The sequence below is a fragment of the Oscarella lobularis genome, chromosome 4 (assembly GCF_947507565.1).
Source record: "Oscarella lobularis chromosome 4, ooOscLobu1.1, whole genome shotgun sequence".
NCBI classification, from domain to species: Eukaryota; Metazoa; Porifera; class Homoscleromorpha; order Homosclerophorida; family Oscarellidae; genus Oscarella; species Oscarella lobularis.
In genome coordinates this window covers 3,472,052-3,492,059 of record NC_089178.1, presented here as the reverse complement: position 1 = coordinate 3,492,059, position 20,008 = coordinate 3,472,052, and the positions used below count along the sequence as shown (strand labels likewise).

Here is a 20,008-nt window from a genome sequence, read left to right as displayed (position 1 = left end):
AAACGCGCGCGCTAACCGTGACTTCCTATAAAGGTCGAACGCATAACCATGTCCTCTTGATGCGTCCCGGCTCGAGAAGACGTCGCTGCGAAGTCTCATGGAATCCATCGACCTCTTCGACGGCTTGGGTCATCCAGACTCGTCGAACGACTCATTCGACGCTTCACCGCCATCTCTAAGGTCCTCAACGTTCAAAAAACGCCGAAAGTGGCGCACTAGTTCTCTGACGCGACCATTTTTTTCGAACGCGACGTAACCGCGCGAACCGCGTCCCCCCGTCACCAATCCCCCCCGTTTCTCTTCCCTTAGCATCGCCGAGCCGTCTCACGGCGATCTACTCGATCCAACGCCGAGTTTCGCTCGCGCAACGGGACCTTCACCTCCTCCTCTCCCTCCCCCAACGCTATCATCGTCTTTCTCGCCGCTCGTCTCAAGCGCCGCCGCTCAAAACGTCGGTCCGACGAGCGCGTTCGCCGTCGCTACTTCGTCATCTCTCTATTCCGGCGGCGCTTCGCTTGGGGGAGGTCCTCCGACATACGGCCATGCTTCTTCCATGAATCCCCCGTCTTCTTCGAAACGAGTGCGTCGAACGCCGTCGACGCGCTTCGAAGAGCCCGATCACTCGTTACCCGTACTCGTAAGCGCTTCGCGAACTCGTCGCGCGATCGAAAATGTTATCGGGGCCCCTCGCGGGGGAACCGCGCTCTCTCGTTTCAGCCTCAGCCTCAACCGAAACAAGCGCGCGTGACGAATCAGTTGCAGTTTCTACTGAAGACCGTTCATCGAGCGATTTGGAAGCACAAACTCGCCTGGCCATTTCAGCATCCCGTCGATCACATCAAACTCGGTCTTCCTGTGAGTAAATGTCTTTTTTGACGTTTTTATCACGTGACGTCTATTTTTTATAGGATTATTACGACATTATTCGGCATCCGATGGATTTGTTGACCATCAAGAAGAAACTCGAAAAGAAGGAATATTATAGGGCTCAGGAATGCATAGACGATTTCAAAACAATGTTCAACAATTGCTACATGTACAACAAACCTACTGACGTAAGAAAAACGCAAGAGAAAAAAGATCCTTTTTAGGATTTTTTTTCTATAGGACGTCACCTATATGGCTAAAGAACTCGAAAACGCTTTCATGGCGAAACTCAAAGAAATGCCAAAAGAGGTACAAAAACACAAATAAATAAATAAATATCCTATTATGATTTTATACAGGAAGTAGAGGTCATTCCAACTAGCAAGTCGAAATCGGGTAGCAAGGGTCCTTTTGGTAGTGCAGGCAGGTCGATTCCCACGGGAAAGACTCCAGCACAGACAGCAGCCATAACAGGGTACCCTAAAACGACAGGGCTACCCAACCCCAATGCACAGCACTCAACACCCTTGCCCATCGCTTCCGTGCAACCAACACCAGCTCAGGTGAGCCATCACAGACAATCGCTACAAAATCCGCCACCACCATCTAAGGTAAAAATTAAATATTTAATTAAATATTACTAGTATTTCTTGTAGCAGCGCAAAGGAGGTGCTATTAAAAGGAAACAGAGTTCGATTACGTTAACGGGAGACGATCGTCCACCGGCGAAGATCTCATCCACGTCGCATGGTCCCTATCCGAGTAATAAGAGTCAGCAGGAAAGATCGGCGCGTCGCGTGCGCAAGCCAAGTCGCCTGTTGCCCGGGGAACCCATGGTAAGAGCACGGAAGGACCCCGTACTTGGAGTCTGACGCCTGTGCTGCTACTAAAAAGGATTCGAGAGTGCAGAGAAGGTCCGAGCAGATGAAGCATTGCTATGACATTGTTCAGGAATTTTATTCCAAGAAACATCACGTGTGTAGTATTGATTTTTTAGAGGGGAAACCGCTCCTCCATTCTCTTTCTCTTTAGCTCTACGCGTGGCCGTTCTATCAGCCAGTCGATCCCGTTAAATTGAATCTTCCCGACTACTTCGAAGTCATTCAAACGCCAATGGATTTATCGAAAATCAAGGTAGAGATTTCCTCTCTAATACGTCTACCTTTCATACTTTTTTTACAGAGAAACTTAACGCGGGGCGAGTATCAGAGTCCCTCTCAATTTGCCACGGATATGAGACTCATGTTTACGAACTGCTATCGATACAATCCCCCCGATAGCGATGTCGTCAAAATGGCAAAGAAACTTCAGGTTTTTAATTAAAAAACACGATCAACTTTTTTTCTTTTTTCCTAATAGTCATTATATATGTAGGACGTTTTTGAAATTCGCTATGCTAAAATTCCCGAGGATCCTCCGCCGCTGAAAGCGCAAATGCCGGACTCTGATTCGTCGGAAGTGTCCGAACTCTACTTGCCGGATTCCGACGGCGGAGATTCCGACGACAGCGAAGACAGACGCGCAAGAAAATTGGCTCAATTTCAAAAGGCGGTAAAAACTCGAACCACGAAGATCATTCTTGCACTATCACTTCTTCTTTTGTAGTTGAAAATTATGCAGAAACAGATTGGTGAATTATCTAAGAAGACGAAAAAGAAGCCAAAGTCTAGACGAGGATCTAGAGCCCTTGCGCTCGAATCCGCAACGGCGGATATGGACGACAACGATGACGAAGATGAGGAAGGTGGCGTGGAGTCAGCTGGTCCTGCGTCTGTGCTATCATCATCAGCAATCGACGACAAAAGAGCCGTCGCTTCTGCCGTCGCTTCGCCGGCCGTTTCTAAGGAATTAACACCTGTTTCCGCTCCGCCCGCTTCTCTTCTTTCCTCGAAATCAGCGAGCCATTTAGCGCAGCAGTCCGAGGCGAAGCATCGGACTAAAAAGCGAACAAAGTAAAGGGGGAGACGCGCTAGCGACGTAACGTAACGTCACATAACTTCCAAATATGGTCAAAAGAGAGGAGTGATGTCACAAAGGCGAGCAACCAATCAAGAGAGGAGATCCTCTTACGTTACGTTGCGTCGCTAAAATCGGGCCTACGATCTCATTAAATAACGTCGTCTTATCTTCACTTATAGGCCTGGGAATTCCAGAGTCGTTGCTATAGATAGTAGCGATGAGGAGGACTCGGCTAAACCGATGACTTATGACGAGAAAAGGCAATTGAGCCTGAGTATTAACAAACTGCCTGGTGCCACTTATTACCATAGAAACGAACCGTGCACTCGTTTTTTCAACGCTTTGCTTTGATTTTTCGCAGGTGATAAGCTGGGAAAAGTCGTTCAGATCATTCACACGCGCGAGTCCAATTTGAAAGATTCCAATCCCGATGAGATTGAGATCGATTTCGAAGTATTGAGACCGTCTACGTTGCGAGAACTCGAACACTACGTCAGCACGTGCCTAAAAAGAAAACGCATAAGTACAAAGAAAAATAGAAAATTTTCAAAAGAAAAAGTATGTGTCTCTCTTTTGTAGCGAGAAAAAAGGTCAAAGGCGTCAGCAAAGAACAGGAAAGGCAAAAGAAGCAAGAAGAACTCGAAAAAAGACTCCAGGTTCAATTGACTCTTTTCCCTTTGTTACCTTGACGACAAAAAAACGGGGGTCCCTTTAGGCTGTTAGCGGTGTACTTGGCCAATCAACAATGTCCGTGAAAAAAGCTCAAGGTACGGGAACTAACAAAATCAAATGTCTCCTCTCTTAGATTTCCCCTATAGAATTAGCCGAGAATCGAATCGTTGACGTCGTGGGATCGTCTCGCCTGAGCGCAAGCAGTTCGAGCAGCAGTAGCGAAGACAGTGGATCAAGCTCCAGCGGATCGAGCTCGAGCTCAGGATCCAGCTCCAGTTCCGATAGCAGCAGTGATTCTGAGACAGGTAGTGAATCACGAAGAGTTCAAGTTATGTAGAGAGAGAGAGAGAGAGCATAGAGGGGGCCTATAAAGAAATACGCACTAGATGCCCCCAATCTCACTATTACGTATGTATAGCCTCTACGACGTGTACAGATGATCTTACGTAATGGTGATGATGATGTCATTTGCTTTTGCATGTTCACTATTTTATTTTCGCACGATTGATGTCTCTTTCGTTGTTTTTTTCTCTTGCTTTTCTGCGTCAAAAAACCCCCCAAACGGGCACACAGCATGAAGAGTTTTACTTTAGAGATTAGTCTAACAAGGCAGTAAGCCGAGCTTTGGCAAGCTATCTTATTGAATTTTCCTTGGTTTCAGATGCCGCAGCTCTGAAAACGACCACTGCACAAGTATTTAGACTTATTCGACCCCCGTTCCGCGTCATCATTTTAATTTTTATTCTACCCTAGCCCCCTGTAGTTGAGAATTCTTCCGGAAAGGGTAAAACGCTTGATGAAGTGTCTCTTCTCTGTCAGGGAAGACTGTTAATTAATTAAATGATTTTTCTTCTAGAACCGGATGCTGTTGCTGCTGTACCTAAGTCTCAGTCTCCGACCAATCAAAACAACGAAGAGAAAAAAGCCGACGTGGCGGCGGAAGTTCAGCCTAGTGACGTCAAAAAAGAAAAGAATGAGAAAACGGAAACCTTGTCGTTTGGTCTCTCGGAACTTCCGTCAGCTGGCAGGTTGCAACAAGGTGAGAGAAAGAAAAAAAGCGTCGCGCTGTTTTTTTCTATCTCCATTTTTAGGATCAAAGACGCCCGAATCTGCCGTCAAAAAAGTGCTCATTTCTATATAAAAAATTGAATCCACTCCCAACGTTTTTATCTATACAGGAAGTGAAACTTACGAATGTCAGTTCGTGGTCGAATTTGGCTCACGCTGAAACGCCGCCCGTCGTGAAGCAACAAGAATCTTCGCCGGCTTCCTCTTCAATTGCCTCGAGTTTTGAACAGTTCAAGAAGCAGGCGAGGGAAAAGGAGGAGCGGGTACGAAATTAAATCACGCGGCGCGAAATTTTCAAACAACTACCTTGGCTCAGGAAAAGGCAATGAAAGCGCAAGAAGAACAGCTGAAACAACAGAAAGCCGAGGCTGAAAAGGAGCGCGCAAGACTGGCTGAAGAACGGCAGCGGTGAGTTCATCTATACCGCATCCTATTTCCCTGTCACAGGGCCGGGGGGGATTCTAGAGAGCGAGAAGAGGAAGAGGGTCTTGAGAAGGCTCGAAGGCAGCACATGGCCGAGCAAATGAAGCAGCAGACGGAAGCGGAAAGACAGAAAATGCGAGAACAGGAACGGCGCAAACGAGAAGCGGTAAACGACTCCACTTACAAAAAAAGAATAACCTATTCAAAACCATCCTTCATCTCCAAGATGACGGCGACTGTAAATATGTCTCTTCAAAGTGAAATCATGCAGGATTTTGAAGATGCTTTGTAAGAAACGGACAAGGGACGACGGACAGTGGTAGGTGCGCGTCTCCCTGTGATTTTACCCCGGGGGTGTATCACGTGCTCTGGTTCTAATCTAGAGAGCCAGCCATGTTTTTGCATTCCTCTTCCAATAATGTATACCTAAATTAAGCTGCATGTCTTCTTCTTTCTTTTGTCTCTCTCTCTTTCTCCCTCTTCTTCACACGTGCAAGAGATTATTCAGATTTAGATAGCTGTTTTGCTATTCACTCTTTCCCCCCTAGTTAGACAAATAACTGATGGCTTGCTTGGTGTGGGGAAAGGAGACTAGATTCGCGTATTTTCTTTGTTAATTATTTTCTCTTGTTTATTCATAACATTGTTCTGTCAGTTCGTGCCACCACAAAGTGTATATCACTTAGCGAATTTGCCATAATTTGACGGTAGAGTCATCCGAAGCTGAAGCAAGGAGACCCGCGACTTTGGGATTCCACGCCACCGAATTGACGTCCCGTTTATGCGCCTAATATGTAACTAACTAAGTATCAGTACTAAGCTAGAAGGTGGCCCCTTTACCTTAACTATGACCGATTCTACGTTGAATGATGATGATGATGATGTTGGGTCTTCCCTGAATATTCTGATTTTGTTGTCAGCTGCAGCTGTTGCTATTAACCCCGTCAAGTGGCACCTAGACACTTTTTTTCTCATTGCTTAGCCCTATGTTTTAGTTTCCGTTATACCAGTCAATATCAAAGATTGTTCTTTCGTGATGTCCGGTCAGGTTGCAGACTTCTTTCCACTTTGGTTTCGATTTTTCTTCTGTTACAGTGAGTTCTGTCGAAAAAAATTTGGGGTATGCTAGGGAAACTTGCCTTCTTTCGTTTGCCAGATTTTGACCGTTTTATCGTCGCTACAAGATGCTGAGAAGAATGCGCTAACAAGTGAGAAATAACTAGGAAAATCGAAGATACCAAGGCGATTTCCCGTGCTGTCAAATTGAATAGACCAGACTGTGGATTGGTGTCCAGTCAGATTGTCGGAACAGTACCTTTGGGAAAAAAAGCAAAATTCGTACATTTTTCCAAAATCAACGGTACGCACCAGTCGCCATCATCTTCCTTGTACAACTTTATTGTATCGTCGTAGCTACAAGAAGCCAGTATCTGAAAAGAGACATCATCCAATTAGACCCCGTATAAAATGGCAGACAAGAAACCGAAAGGTCTAGCTGGGAGAACAACGCTCTTCTTTCGCGTCACCAATTTCGAACTTTTCGCCAAACCAGTACGACGGCAAACCGTACGCGCGCAATTCTCCCCTCTCCATCGCGTCTATCGCGCAGAATAAACGAATAATGGCAGTCGGCGCCGTAACAATGCTAGGATGCATCGGATATCTGCTCTACATGAACGCAACGTACGAAGGCGATCTCGAACCGAAAACGAAGCGAAAGAAAAGCGCAAAGAGCGAATGGGACTAAAAAGAAAAGAAAGAATCCCTACCTCAAGTTGAGGATGCCATTGGACGGATTTGACGTCTTGGCTGTGATCTGTTAGAACAGCCTCGCAATTATACTCATCATCGTCATCAGAAACTACATGTAAGTTTGCATAGGAGTCGTTTTTTTAATTCCTCTTTGATTTACCTTCCCATATCCAAACTGTCTTGTCTCGACTGCACGTTGCAAGGAGAGAGCCCGAAGATGCCCACGCAACGGCTTTCACTTCGTTTTCGTGCCCCTCGAGAACTGTAGCCAGCTCGAAATCTGAACTTAGGAGCTGATATGAAGTCTTTTCTGTCTCTAACAGAGTCTCGCCTTCTCGGCCTTTTTTCCATATGCAAGTCGTTGCATCGAAGCTGGCTGACGCTAATTTTGTCCCGCACGGAGACCAGGCGACTAGGGTTCTACTGTAGTATACCCGATCTTAGTTTTTCCTATATAAGTTCACTTGATCGAACGGTTCTCATGTGCTGGCCTTCTAGGAGACTTTTCACTACCCAACGATCTCCTTCTTGGCCCCAAATACGAACGTTTTCAAGGTAGAAATGCCAAAAAAAGATTCTTCGTTTTTTTTTCTAAACGTCGAGGAAAAGGAAAAGGATATTGCTTTGTCTCCGCCACATGAAGCGAGCAAAGTCCCGCTCGGATTCCATGCGACTTTCCACACTCGATCCAGGTGACCTAGCACCAATACTGCATGCCGAAGTCGTCTATACGTGCATCGGACTGCTATTCGAACCGTCTAACGTCGCAATGAGATCGGACATGATCGATAAACGTCCCGTATACGAAAAGCCAACCAACCGCAATCGCGATGGTTTACCGCTGAAAGAAGCGAAGAAATGGCTGCGGCAGGCGCGAACGGAGTCGAAGATGAAGAGCGCTTGGTTATCGGCTCGCATCCGTCTTCGTCATCGACGTTTCTGCGTCCTTTCGGCGTCGACGACCGGCGAACGGGCGAAAATGCACTTTCGAGCGGCGATTCTCTGCTCGCTTCGTCGCCGGCTGCCGGATCGTGGCCGGTGCCGCGCGAATCGTGGCTCTTGCGTCTTTTCAAATCGAAATTGTTCGACATGTCGATTGCAATTGGCTATTTGTTCAATTCGAAGGAACCGGGCGTGCAAGAATATTTAGGAAATCGACTATTCGTAATAATAATAATTGGTTCCCCATCTCCCCCTGAACTCTCTTCTCTCTAGTCTTTTTACCCGGAAGAAGTCGACTTTTATCTTCCCCAGCTAATGTAAGAACATTCGATTCGCGAAAAGAAAAAAATCGACGGAGATAATTTAATTTTTTTATTAGTAACATGTACGTTCAAATGGACGACATTGCTGACGTCATACATAAATACCTCGTCCAGAGGTCGCGACATAGCGTGGACTTTGCTCTGAAAGTAGCCAGATGTTATGACTAAGAAATATGCTAATCAAATGTCTCACAGTCCGCCTGGCTCCTCAACTCCTACATGGAGGACCAGTGGCTCGAGTCACAATGCCACAGTCGCGCAACACGTCTACTCAGATTCATTCTACTACAAGATTTCCCTAGGCCTAGGTAATATATATATATATAATATATATATTTTAATGGGATTGAACTATTTTTAGTTCATCGACCATGGATCATTGTCATGACGACGTCGACTCTGGATCTCTCAAGAGAACCCATCGCAAATCGAAATCAGATCATGGCTTTAATGTATCGCCCGCTACTTCTATTCCAAGATGCGCAAGCAATTCTAAGGCATCTCTTGCATTATACACATCATCTTTTTATTTATATATGATCCTGTCAGGTTTCCAGACAGGGCTCGTCGGATCTCAGCTCGGGGAGCGCTTTCAAAGGCGACAGTCTGACGTGTCAGAAGAATTTCGTCAAGGCATTGGATGACATTGCGCTCAAACTTCAAGAAATTCGGAGTAGAGAAATGAGAAGTAAGGCTTTAATTAAGTATGAGCAAATATAAAATATAGGAGGGTTATTTCATATTCAGATGCTCAACTTTACGCCGAAGTATCGCTACTCAACCTCAACTTGCCGGCTCAAGTTTTCCTTCCAACATGCCAACTTAGGGGTCACTATGTAGCAAGAATACCGCAATCGGAAGCAACGGCACTAAATTCAAAATCAAAGGCAAGGCTTTGTGGTCAAAAGGAGAATTTTATTATATTATATGATATCTATGCCGTAGGCACCGTATTTGCTACAAGTTGAAGTAATAGAATTTGACCAAAAGACATTATCGTCGTTTCCAGCAAAACAGTTTAAGGATGACATGGATGATCTCACTATTTCTCAGTAGACCGCGATAATATCGAAACGAACAGCAATAGCATCGTCTTTCTCTATAGAAATGACGTCACGAGGACTCGTTCTGAAGGCTGCTCGCCTATCAGCTTCCAGGTAATTGTAGCAACATCGAATTTAGATTAGAATTATATTTTTTCTGCAGTTTTCCGGTGCAGAGAGCTGGGAAGCCAATGCGACTAAAGCAGCAGAATCCGTTGCTATGGAAACTCAGGAATTTGAAGACGAAGAAATGGATCAAGTAAGTGGTCCACCACGTGACGCGTATCTCACTCCTAATTGGTTTGCCCCCCAGCCCGTGTATTTTTCCGTGGGTGACGTGAGACAGAGACTGACTGAGACGTATAACGCGCCGAAAAAGACGTTTCCAAGGGACCCGGAAGATCCATCCGGTACCAAACACACTCCTCTTTCTTTTATCATCGAATTAGCGCGCGTTCGGATAGCGTCTATACTGAAAGAACCGTGGGAAGACAAAAGGGAACGAATAAGGAAATCGTCTCCATATGGCCACCTGCCAAACTGGAGTCAGAAAATCCAATTAATTAATTAATTACCTATTAACTAATAATTTAATTCCCTGCAAAGAACTCATTTCTGTTATCGTCAAGTCAGGAGACGACTTGAGGCAAGAACTCCTTGCCATGCAACTTATAAGACAATTTCAGGTAGAAATAATAAAATATAAATAATTAACAAAATAATAGAGATATGACCGTCTCAGTCTGTTTGGACAACAGAGAAGGTTCCCCTATGGGCTAGACCCTATAACCTTGTCGTGACGTCACACAACGGGGGCTTGATTGAACCCATAACGAACGCTGTATCGCTACATCAATTGAAGAAACAGTCTAAGGCCTCTCTCATTGATTATTTCAAAAAGGTAAACGTATCCGGAGAGATTTTCGATTTTTAATTGCATTTATTTATTAAGGAATTTGGAGATTTGAATTCGGAGGGATTTCTCACTGCCCAGACGAATTTTGTACAAAGTTGTGCCGCTTATTGTCTTATATGCTATTTTATTCAAGTCAAAGATAGGTAAGACTTTTACGTGTCTACTAGCATTCCACTTTTAGTGTTGGAGTGTCTAGACATAACGGGAATATTCTCCTCGATTCCAAAGGACACGTAATTCACATCGACTTCGGCTTCATATTATCAAATTCGCCGGGAGGCAACCTTGGTTTCGAAAATTCTCCATTTAAACTTACGAGAGAATTCGTAGAAGTAAGCAACGATAAAAAATAAAAGGAGATGATCATTCATTTATCTTCTTCTCTCTAAAATAAAAAAAAGGTCATGGGTGGCCTCGAAAGTGACATGTACAAATACTTCAAAATACTAATGCTACAAGGTTTCGTTGCCTCTCGCAAGCACATGGATCTCTTCCTCCACCTCGTCGAAATCATGCAAACAGGCAAAAAAAAGGGAGTAGAGCCAATAGGAACAGAAATAAATAATCCATCTCTAGGCTCTCAGCTGCCCTGCTTCGCTCAAGGCGCGCTCACCGTTCGACGAATGCGAGAACGATTTCACATGAGTTTGACGGAGGATCAGCTCGGCGTTCTGGTCGACAGCATGGTGGAAAACAGCGTCCGATCGTGGACTACGCGACTCTACGACGCCTTCCAGTGGTGGACCAACGGTACCCTCTAAGCCTTACAAGTGCCAAAATTCGAGATAAGACACGCACACACGCAAATATTATTTACGAAATGAATACTAGACACGTGACATACGGGAAGGGGACTGGAAATAAAAATAACGCAGTCGTTTTAGTGGCTTCGCCCGGCCCCCCCGATCACTTTGCCGTCGCCTCCTTCAGGAAAGAGATGAGATCTAAAGAAATAGTGACGTCACACATTTTAGAAAAGTCCCGGATAATCACACCCAATCGCTCGTTTTTCTTCTTGATTCCGGCGAAGACCATCTTCGTGCCCGGTATATATTTCTTCGGGTTTTCCAGGTATTGAAATAGCGTATCTTCGCCCCAGGTTATGCCTAGAAAATTTTCTACGTCATCTTTTTCGTATACGGGGATTCCCTATATCTCTCGCCTTTAGTTATGTTCGCTTGAGTGTAGGTAAATCCTTTCGCTTGGCCTGTCTTTCGACCGAATAACCCGTTTAGATTGGGTCCCGTCTTGTGTTTGCCTCCCTATGGTGAGACGGCGTCTCGATTTCAGTGCGATGGGACCCGTTCGCTCGTCTTACCGCTTCCGTCGTATGACATTGCGCGCATTTCTGTTTAAAGATCTTCGCTCCTTTGGCTGGATCACCCGCAGACATGGTTCTAAATTCGAATCACGTGTGCTCCCCCAAAGGGGCCCCCGGTCGTCCTAATCAAAGTCGCACCTTGCTAGAAAGATCCACGAGACTAGAAAAAAGTTGCGACGACGAGACGACTCTGTTGAAGCGCTCGCGAGAACGATTGCGTGAGACGCCGCGTCAGAGTCCCGTCTTGATGACATCACAAAGGATACGTCACACAGGTAAAAGAGCTTTCTATTTCATTCATCGGATTCGTCCGAGAACGAATTGTCCGCCGACAATATCGATTTATCTTCTTCAGCGATCGGCTTGTCGTGCGACGCACTACCAATAATTTCAATCATGCGATCGACAGAACAACGCATCGCCTGTCTAATTTTCTCAAGGACTCCTCCACTCCCAAACCAGCCGTCTTTCTCCTAAGAAAAAGAAAGAATAGAACGAAAATATACATTTGGTGTAAGTGTACAGTGCATTCAGATGAAATTTCCGATTCCTTTAGCAATCCTTCAACTTCTTCGAGACGAATGTCGCAGATTTGATAGCGAAACTGTCTCTGTTGAAGAAGACGCGTCGGATCAAAAATATAGTCGGGAACGGCACGTTTCCCACTAAAAAAAGAAGAGATGAATTTAATTTTTAAAGTAAAGTGCAATCCAGCTGACGGTGGAAGTCTTGTAAGTGTCAGACTGCCTGTAGCGGATGGGATTGCGTCTCGTTGATAAGGAGTTTTAACTCGATAGTCAATTCCCTGATACCTGTCCTCCCCCCCAAAAAATGTAGCTTTTTTTAAAATGAATGCAGTCCCCCTTACTTTCGACTTTCTGGATTTTTTCTTGGATCGTAGCCCAGTCGAACCCACAATCGCTTCCATGGTCCAGACGAGAAATAATAGGCAGTTCGACATAATACGCTAATGTACGAAAAGTCCATAGGGAAAAGGAGGGGAGAAGAGAGATTTCTCACTCTTTGGTTCGAGCATCAGATAAGTTCAATACGTGACTAACGGCACCCCTACTCCAAATCGGTCTTTCTTCAAACAACTAGTATCCAATTGGGTATACATAGCCTCTTTATTTATTTTTTCATTTACCTTCTTGCATATTCTAAGGTCTTCTGGTATAGCTGAGCCGGGCATTTCTCTGCACTCAGACGGGGTTTTTGAATACTGAGGTCAAGTTTCTCAAAAAAAATAAAATCATAATTATTATATAGAGAAGGATATTGCCATTGAAGTCAATCAAAATAGCATAGCTTGGCCGTTTGGGCCGGAGTCTCTTTCCCGCGGATTTATCCTAAAAAATGAATTAAAAGAGAATGACGTCACTGAATTTCTGACTGGGAAAGAAATGCCGGAATCAAATCCATATTTGTGCGGTTTATCTGTATAGGAAAACATAGCTGGCGGCATGTAAATCTCTTCTTTCTTTTCGAGAAACTCGATGCCCATAAGTTCTCAAGGAGAGAGAAATTCGAAAAGTGAATTATTTAGAATGAATTTTCACTATAATACCGGTTCTCGACAAATTGTGCCGAGACTTTCCCGTTTTAGAATCGACGTCGAGTCCCGGAGGAATAAATTGAAAATCGGCCGGAGCTAAAAATAGATCAAACATCACGGAAGTCGCCCGCCAGAAAAAATAACGAAAAAACCTTCAAATGTGAAAACCGTGTCCACAATTCCAACCAGTTCAATTTTGAGATTATCGTCGTCTGATCCGGGACCCGTTCGCTTCTTTTTGCGAACTCTGAGAAGCAAGTCGGCTGTTTGACGTCGAGAACCGAATGCAACTTGGCAGTCAGTGTCTCCGGGACGAAATCTCAATTCCGGTCTCTTGTGAGGGTCGCGAAGCGTCTGGAGAAAAATTTCGACTGTAAACGTGTCTATTCGATATAGGATCAATACTTCGGCAATGGTTTTTGTTCCTCCTAGAGTTTCCAAAACCTTGCTGACGTCATTCGCGTAGCCTGAAATGGGCCAATAATGACGTGCAGTAGCGAGCAACATCTAAGAGTCCGCACCCGGGTATTCGACCCGTAAAAACCTCCGCCGCGCCTTTTTCAAGTCGACTTCCATATAAGAGATCCTTGCGCGGCGAATTGAAGGTTAGCGCGCGCACTCCCCCGGCAGTTCTAAGATGTCGTCGTCCGACTCGTCGAAAGCGACGCCGCTGCACCCGCCCAAGCTAGTCAAACGCGACGAGGCGGAAGAGGACGGGCACGAGGAGCAACTCGAATTGATCGAGTCGATACAAAACGAACTGGACGAGCTCAACGATCAAGCGTCCGAAGAGATACTGCGCGTCGAACACAAGTACAACAACCTACGGAAGCCTCGCTTTGCTCGACGATCTGAAGCGATTTCGAAAATACCCGAATTTTGGTTTACGGCGGTAAAAAAGCCTATTCTTACGTCAATTAATTAATATAGTATTTTTAGATGCTTAATCATTCGGTGCTGGCCGATCATATAAGCAATCAAGACGAACAAGCGTTTCGATGGTTGAAAAATGTACACGTGCACGAATTTGAAGAAATCAAATCGGGATACAAAATTAGTTTTGTGAGGAGGAGGAGGAGGAGGAGGAGTCAAAGAAAAGATTTTCTATTTATTTTTTAGGAATTTGCTTCTAATCCTTTTTTTGAAAATGAAACGCTGTCAAAAGAGTTCAAATTAGACGAAGAAGGCGAGCCCATTACAGTGAGCACGCCCATTCGATGGAAACCCGGAAAAGTAAGTCGCCATAGCAACGAATCAAACCTAGTCGATTTCCCACTTTAGAATTTAACCGAAATCGTGGCACCGGGAAAGGGACGAAAACGGCCGAGAGACGCGCGAAAGAGTTTCTTTCATTGGTTCACGGATGTCCAGGATGAGGGGGCGGATCAAATAGCGGAAGCGATTAAAGACGATTTGTGGGCGAGTCCACTTCACTTTTATCTGGTCAGTAAAAAAACAAACAAAGACTCCTATTCTATATACATATTTATTTATTTATTTATTTATTTAAAGGGTCAAATTGAATTTCCGGAAGAGGATGTAGATGAATATGCGACGGAAAGTGGAGACGACGATGACGTGCGTGAAGTGGTTGTCATTGGCGACGACGAGGACGATGACCTAGAGGAGGAGGAGGAAGAAGAGGAAGAGGAGGCGGAAGAGGAGGAGGGAACGGATGGGGGTCAAAGAGGACGAGATCCCGTCGCCGAGGCGGGCGGTCAAGTCTATGAAGTCGAAGATGTATTAGACGAGGAAGAAGACGAGGAAGAGGAGGAAGAAGAGGAGCAAGTCTTGGGCGAAGAAGAGTACGAAGAAGAGGTATGATTTAAATAATTAAATAATTTTAATTAATTAATACACGTGTGGAAAGGGAGATGAGGATGAGGGTCTTCTCGAACCGGACGGAAAGGAGGAGGCCTCTGGTGTTGGGGGGACCGAGGGTTAGAACTCGACAACGATTCTTCTTATAGTCGTAATAGGTGATTCGCTGTCGCGTGACGTTGGCTAGCGCGCGCTAACTCGAAAAATGCAATGCGCTTTTTCCGCCGGTTTGCGCGTCGGTCACGTCGTCGTGCACGGCGGGACTCGATTATCGACTCCTGGATGCTTGATCTACACGCGATGCGGCGCCGTACCGCATTTGGTTCACGATCTGTGGAAGGAAGACGAACACGTATCGCCTTTCGTCCAAATGAGCCTATCGTCGACGTAGAAAGGCTCTCTATTTGACGATCGTTTGCAAAATTCTTCTTCAAGGTACGAGCATCCTGGATTGGACGTCGTGAAAGCGTACGGGAAAGGAATCAACGCTTTCTCTTCCCTCAACGTACGTACGGGATATTCGATGAATACATCGTACATAGGGAGCCTCTTCTCTAGGACTTCACCAGCTTCTGCTTCGTCCAAGATCCAATTCAACCTCAGAAAATCGGCTACAACGAAGAAAAAACCGTCTCTATTTGGACAGTCAGTGGACGTCAGAAAGTGAAAAAAAATGGTGTGAGATCGTGAAAAAAATTCTAATTATTTAGTTGACGATTTTGGGTCATCTCGACGTTATTGAGGCATTTCGACCCGACTGGTTCCAAGCATTATGCGACACAGTTCACGATTCATCAATATCATTAAAACGCGTGCAAAAGTCTGTCAATAGAACCCTGAGATACTTAGACGAGACTCTGATCGAGCAGCAGAAGCGAAAAGTAAACAAAAAAAATAAATTCCTTTTAATGAAAAAAAGAATCCTTGACGCGGAACCACATGTAGCCCTTAGAGACGTGTACGGTCTTTGGTAGCGTAGAAGGAGCTGGAACTCTTTCTGAGAGACTTAGATCGGCTAGTGAGACGGCTAAAAGACCTGTTGGAGGTTTTGTCGTTTTTTTCTTCTTATATAGATTTCATGGGAAATTTGTCGTTTTAGGTTTTATTCTCGAGGGATTTAATTTTGATAATAGTTTTGAAGGTCAATTGGATATTCTCGGTCAAACTGTCGCTTGTTTGCCCGCGGAAAAGCCGAGAATTCTTCCAGGGCCAATTTCCATTGGTTCGTTATACTAAACCACTGGATTTATTAATCGAATAAGAGGACGTTTGTTTTAGAATGTATTCTAGACTGTGTCGAACGTGGAGTCGACATTTTTGATAGCTCGTAAAATGAAGCCCTAAAAATCACACTTTTCATAACAATGACCTTCAGATATGCATACCAATTGACGGAGAAAGGAATTGCACTCAATTTATATCCGCAAAACGAACAGAATTCTGAAAGTCGAGAGAAAAAACTTTTGGACTTGACAGATAGACAGTAAAAAACAACAGACGTTTTCTCAATCGTCACTGCTACTCTGTTATATTTAGATACAGTGACAATATGACTTTGCTGTTTGAAGGCTACAGTCTAGCATACATTCATCACTTGCTCACTGTCAAAGAGATGTTGGGAAGTGTCATACTTATGAGGTAAGTATTCAATTAATTAATTAATTAATATGAAATTGGGTCGTTAGACACAACTTGAGACAATATCTGAAATTTTTCCACAATCTTCGTCGAGCCATACAAAACGACGACTACCAGAGATTTCGACTGAATTTAATCAATACGTAACATCCGGGCTCCTTTCGCATTGCGCAACACAATGGCTGCTCCTGCGGCCGAACGCGAGCCGCCTAGCGCCGTCTGCGGCGTCTCGCCAAGCGATCTCGTCGCCGCGATAGACAGTCGCAACATTGCGCACGCCGAAGAGGCTCGCAGTTTGACGAGAGAAGGCCTCGGCGCAATTCGCGAGCCAATTCTCTTCAACACCCTATGGGACTATTACATGAGAACGAATTCGATCAACGCCGCGAAGCTCTTAACGGGCGTTGCCGAGCATCAAAGCGGAGTAAATTCGTACGCAAAAGAAACGATTTTTTTTCATCTCCTTCATAGCGATTATTCGATAAATTGAACGAAGCCTTTTTGAACGTCAAAACGCGACTTCTCTCCTTATGTCTAATCGGATACTTGATACGACGCGAGGTGAATTTAATTAAATTTAAATTCTGACGTCATCGATAATTTTTTCGACTCAGCCGCCGCCATCTTGGCTACATAAAATCGTCGAAACGCCTCTCTTCATCAACATCCTTCGATGTTTAAAAGTGAGAGAGGGGGCGGGGGCGGGGACAAAGAATTTTCTCTAGCCAATTATTATATAGAGCGAATACAATGTATCTATCTTAATGGGAGCCTTATTGGCTGTGACCGCTCTTCTACCGAGTATTCCCGTCGCCGTGGGACCGTACTTACGCGAATTATGCGATATCTTTATGAGACTTCTCGCCTGGCTCTGTTCCACCTACTTAGGCACGTGTATCTTAGGGGTTTCTCTCTTTTTTTCATGTGGGGCATGTTTTAGGGGATGTTTCCGAGGTTTTGGTGCTTCATCTGCGCGTTGGAGTCTATGCCTACTTTCATCGTCTCTACGCAATGTATCCCAATCATTTTATTCAATATCTTCAAACCCAGTGCAACGTGGAGAACGAATCAGCGACTGACTTTCGCGAAACGATCAGGGTATAAACTCAAAGAGAGAGTAGAGAAAAAATTCACAGAATGAATTTCTCCTTTAGCCTTACTTGGAATCAGTACGCCTCCATCCCTTTCTAGTATTAGGAAACAAGCAAGCGGAGACGCACGTCTATAGGTAACATCACGAAACCAATTATTTTCATATTCATTAATTTATTCTAGATGGCGAAAATACGATTCTCCCGCTATTCTAGAAGAATGCTCCAAACTCTGTCTCGATCCCAGTCTAACGTGCACCGCAAACATCTTTCAAGATCCAACTGAAAATAAGAGCCGAGACAAAGAAGAACAAAAGTCGTCCGAACAGACCTCATTGCACTTAACTCGAAATTTATACTGGCGTCGTTCCACCAGCGGCGACAACACCGCCGCTCTCCTGAGTCCCGCCGAAAAACTCGACCTCACCGATTCGTCTCGTCCCCCTACGTCTTTATCTGAAGCCGATTCGGCTTTGTTTTTGACGTCATCCTTGCGAACGATTGCGTCTGCGTCGTCGATCAGCTTGTCGTCGTCGTCAGCGACGACGCTTCCGAGCAGCGGTCGACAGAGCAGATCGGCGTCGCTGAGAGAAAACCAAACAAAATCCACGACGACGAAAATCCTCGATGAAAGTCAGGAAACGATATTTAATAGCAGTTATGAGTCCGGCGGCGGCGGCGGCACAGTGTCGTCGAGTTCGACGTCGCATTGGTACAAAGAACTCGAAAGTGGCAAAACGAGCGGGAATTTCAGTAGCAGTTTCCCAAATAATCGTTTCCACGGCGTTCAAAGTAGTAGCAGTTTGGGCGGCGACAGTCGGCGACGTCGTCACACGGTCAACGTCGCCGCTCATCAACGTTCCGTTTCGCTCGACGCCTCCGAACATTACAGCGATTTCAGTTCCGTCGCACGTCCGGCATTCATGTGGCAAAGCGACACGGATTTGCCTACGACAAAGAGCGATGATGAAACGGCGGCGAATGGCGGCGGCACGATGAGGACATCGATTGTTGTCGCACCGACCGAACAAGTGTCGGAATTGACGACAAATGTTGAAGGTAGCGATGACGACGAGTCTTCCAATTCCAATCAGAGTTCGTCTTTCCTTTCGCTTCACGTTTCGACGCCCAGACGCGTAATAAGGACGTTTTCGCATTTGCTGCCGTCAGCATTGCCGATTCCGGCCGAAGTGGCCGCCGCCGTCGGAGAAGAGACACAAACGAAATTCAGCAGCGAGTCGGAAAAAGAAACTACAGCGACAAGAGCGACAAGAGCGACAAGAGCGACAGTTCCAGCTCATCAAGGCTTATCACCTGTCCATTTACTTGATCGTCATCTAGAGCTCGGGCGGGTTTTGCACGCAAAAGAAAGTAGCAGGTAAAAACAGTTTCTTGCATAGACTGTACAGGTGAACTCATCCTTCAGCATTCCTATGACGTATTTGGAGGGAACGGACTGGTCTCACTTCGGAGGTAGAGCGTAGTTTAGTGTACTAGTGCCCACGCTGAGTTTTCTGCGGGCAGAATCTCCTCAAGCTGACGAGGTTGCGATTTTGAAAAGTCAAGTTCTTCTGCTTCACACCCAATTGATGTACGAGAGGCATTTGCGTGAGCAACACGATCAGCGGAATCGGAGTTTATTACGACGATCTCATCAGGCCTCTAAGGCAGAAGAGGAGCTGTGGGCTCTGGTAGGAAGAGAAAGAGACGAAGGGAGATGAAATCCGATTCCTAATTATTAGAGAAATCAACTAGAAGTGCAAAGCAAAGAGTACGAAAAATTGCAGATTCAAATTAAAGTGGAAGGAGAAAGAGAAAGGTTAGAAATTCACAATAAGAGCCTCTTTATTCCCCTTTAATTATTAAAAAAGAGCCAAATTGGATATGGGTCATAAGATGGAAGACGTTTTGCGAGAGCAGCTCCGAATCTTCGCGGACGAGAATCAAATTATGAGAGATTCGCAAGCGGCTGCCGTTAAGGAAGCGAAACGACTTCGTAGAGACGTACAGGAATTGAAAAAGGTTCAAAAAACGATTCATTGTGAATTTTCATTGCAACAATTCATAGGAAGTCGATGCGACGAACGAGGAGAAGCTTCGTTGGCGACGAGAAGTCGACGACATGCGTCCTAAAGTAAGAGCAGCCGAACAGTTACAAGCGCAGGTAAAAGAAAAAGAATCAACGTTGACGGATTCTTTTTTACCGTCTCCGGTTTTAGCTCGACGCTCTCAGTCAGGATTTTCTTTATATTGCCGATTTATTTGACGATCATCTTCACATTGAAGGCAGTCATTCTAGGCAGGAAATGAAATTGGCTCGTTTGGAAAGCGAATTGGCGGCGTTGCACGCTGAACGAAAGAGCGCCGAGGAATTATCGCGACAGCGCGCAGCGCAGCTACTCAAGCACAAAGCGAAGGCCGAAGAACTGGAAATACAGCTCAAGGACAAGGTAATGAGAACATATACGAATTGGGTCATATATAATGGACTTTTTTCTTTCTTTAGGCGATGGCTTTTGAGCAACAACAACAAGTTATTGACGACATCAAGAGTCGAAACGAGGCCCAGCTCAAGGTACACTACTTCATAATTAATTTATCTTCTCTAATATTTATT

At 45.1% G+C, this 20,008-nt stretch overlaps 8 protein-coding genes across 13 annotated transcripts in view; 5 read left to right on the top strand and 3 right to left on the bottom strand.

The window, feature by feature from the left end:
* The first annotated feature begins 19 nt into the window (after positions 1-19).
* On the top strand, positions 20-5,660 carry LOC136186098 (bromodomain-containing protein 3-like). Of its 4 annotated transcripts, none has more exons than XM_065973336.1 (26): positions 20-180; positions 310-637; positions 718-855; positions 909-1,055; positions 1,108-1,176; positions 1,227-1,478; positions 1,527-1,703; positions 1,762-1,842; positions 1,900-2,001; positions 2,050-2,178; positions 2,242-2,418; positions 2,473-2,819; positions 3,006-3,118; positions 3,188-3,349; positions 3,406-3,482; positions 3,542-3,593; positions 3,645-3,803; positions 4,160-4,191; positions 4,252-4,282; positions 4,355-4,537; positions 4,590-4,621; positions 4,677-4,829; positions 4,883-4,974; positions 5,032-5,155; positions 5,216-5,308; positions 5,373-5,660. In XM_065973336.1, exons 1-25 carry the CDS (start codon positions 98-100, stop codon positions 5,279-5,281), a joined length of 3,306 nt encoding a protein of 1,101 aa, XP_065829408.1. In that variant the 5' UTR covers positions 20-97; the 3' UTR covers positions 5,282-5,308; positions 5,373-5,660. The 4 variants fall into 4 exon arrangements, with proteins under 4 accessions (XP_065829408.1, XP_065829405.1, XP_065829407.1 ...); XM_065973333.1 differs by having other exon boundaries at positions 1,524-1,703; XM_065973335.1 differs by having other exon boundaries at positions 1,524-1,703; positions 5,216-5,312.
* Positions 5,592-7,535, bottom strand: LOC136186158 (probable cytosolic iron-sulfur protein assembly protein CIAO1). Of its 2 annotated transcripts, XM_065973417.1 has the most exons (12): positions 7,497-7,535; positions 7,362-7,438; positions 7,206-7,287; positions 7,073-7,153; positions 6,902-7,021; positions 6,759-6,850; positions 6,358-6,419; positions 6,228-6,304; positions 6,129-6,176; positions 5,997-6,075; positions 5,830-5,944; positions 5,592-5,776 (listed from the first exon to the last, which is right to left on the bottom strand). In XM_065973417.1, exons 1-12 carry the CDS (start codon positions 7,522-7,524, stop codon positions 5,672-5,674), a joined length of 966 nt encoding a protein of 321 aa, XP_065829489.1. In that variant the 5' UTR covers positions 7,525-7,535; the 3' UTR covers positions 5,592-5,671. The 2 variants fall into 2 exon arrangements, with proteins under 2 accessions (XP_065829489.1, XP_065829488.1); XM_065973416.1 differs by having other exon boundaries at positions 6,902-7,153.
* A 16-nt stretch (positions 7,536-7,551) lies between these two features.
* Positions 7,552-10,848, top strand: LOC136186115 (phosphatidylinositol 4-kinase beta-like). 2 transcript variants are annotated; one of them, XM_065973366.1, is made up of 18 exons: positions 7,552-7,905; positions 7,957-8,000; positions 8,063-8,153; positions 8,202-8,314; positions 8,368-8,503; positions 8,556-8,694; positions 8,754-8,893; positions 8,952-9,058; positions 9,112-9,163; positions 9,213-9,308; positions 9,363-9,459; positions 9,514-9,594; positions 9,656-9,735; positions 9,792-9,950; positions 10,002-10,108; positions 10,162-10,297; positions 10,367-10,487; positions 10,542-10,848. In XM_065973366.1, the coding sequence occupies exons 1-18, from the start codon at positions 7,600-7,602 to the stop codon at positions 10,724-10,726; spliced, it is 2,190 nt and encodes a 729-aa protein (XP_065829438.1). In that variant the 5' UTR covers positions 7,552-7,599; the 3' UTR covers positions 10,727-10,848. The 2 variants fall into 2 exon arrangements, with proteins under 2 accessions (XP_065829438.1, XP_065829437.1); XM_065973365.1 differs by having other exon boundaries at positions 10,367-10,848.
* On the bottom strand, positions 10,745-11,555 carry LOC136186177 (cytochrome c-like). The gene is made up of 5 exons (XM_065973440.1): positions 11,425-11,555; positions 11,284-11,362; positions 11,128-11,227; positions 10,961-11,071; positions 10,745-10,909 (listed from the first exon to the last, which is right to left on the bottom strand). The coding sequence occupies exons 1-5, from the start codon at positions 11,538-11,540 to the stop codon at positions 10,872-10,874; spliced, it is 444 nt and encodes a 147-aa protein (XP_065829512.1). The 5' UTR covers positions 11,541-11,555; the 3' UTR covers positions 10,745-10,871.
* Position 11,556: 1 nt separating this feature from the next.
* LOC136186141 (general transcription factor 3C polypeptide 5-like) lies at positions 11,557-13,440 on the bottom strand. Its single transcript, XM_065973399.1, has 12 exons — positions 13,363-13,440; positions 13,247-13,308; positions 12,994-13,195; positions 12,854-12,937; positions 12,680-12,795; positions 12,567-12,635; positions 12,434-12,502; positions 12,307-12,383; positions 12,155-12,253; positions 12,006-12,098; positions 11,810-11,951; positions 11,557-11,759 (listed from the first exon to the last, which is right to left on the bottom strand). Exons 1-12 carry the CDS (start codon positions 13,415-13,417, stop codon positions 11,580-11,582), a joined length of 1,248 nt encoding a protein of 415 aa, XP_065829471.1. The 5' UTR covers positions 13,418-13,440; the 3' UTR covers positions 11,557-11,579.
* LOC136186156 (protein SET-like) lies at positions 12,870-14,882 on the top strand. Its single transcript, XM_065973414.1, has 7 exons — positions 12,870-13,214; positions 13,274-13,733; positions 13,781-13,903; positions 13,961-14,074; positions 14,123-14,284; positions 14,354-14,659; positions 14,712-14,882. Exons 2-7 carry the CDS (start codon positions 13,479-13,481, stop codon positions 14,784-14,786), a joined length of 1,035 nt encoding a protein of 344 aa, XP_065829486.1. The 5' UTR covers positions 12,870-13,214; positions 13,274-13,478; the 3' UTR covers positions 14,787-14,882.
* On the top strand, positions 14,864-16,479 carry LOC136186149 (queuine tRNA-ribosyltransferase accessory subunit 2-like). Its single transcript, XM_065973407.1, has 10 exons — positions 14,864-15,049; positions 15,098-15,167; positions 15,221-15,325; positions 15,373-15,543; positions 15,608-15,707; positions 15,762-15,884; positions 15,941-15,989; positions 16,038-16,145; positions 16,199-16,300; positions 16,348-16,479. The coding sequence occupies exons 1-10, from the start codon at positions 14,868-14,870 to the stop codon at positions 16,445-16,447; spliced, it is 1,110 nt and encodes a 369-aa protein (XP_065829479.1). The 5' UTR covers positions 14,864-14,867; the 3' UTR covers positions 16,448-16,479.
* Positions 16,479-20,008, top strand: part of LOC136186100 (hamartin-like) — a 4,108-nt gene continuing 578 nt past the window's right edge. The window contains exons 1-14 of the mRNA XM_065973339.1: positions 16,479-16,724; positions 16,772-16,861; positions 16,915-16,983; positions 17,041-17,188; positions 17,241-17,398; positions 17,455-17,528; positions 17,576-18,769; positions 18,818-18,864; positions 18,916-19,082; positions 19,134-19,210; positions 19,263-19,413; positions 19,460-19,555; positions 19,611-19,841; positions 19,898-19,966. Of these exons, the coding sequence (XP_065829411.1) occupies positions 16,479-16,724; positions 16,772-16,861; positions 16,915-16,983; positions 17,041-17,188; positions 17,241-17,398; positions 17,455-17,528; positions 17,576-18,769; positions 18,818-18,864; positions 18,916-19,082; positions 19,134-19,210; positions 19,263-19,413; positions 19,460-19,555; positions 19,611-19,841; positions 19,898-19,966 (2,817 nt within the window). The remainder of the gene's footprint in view (positions 16,725-16,771; positions 16,862-16,914; positions 16,984-17,040; positions 17,189-17,240; positions 17,399-17,454; positions 17,529-17,575; positions 18,770-18,817; positions 18,865-18,915; positions 19,083-19,133; positions 19,211-19,262; positions 19,414-19,459; positions 19,556-19,610; positions 19,842-19,897; positions 19,967-20,008) is intronic.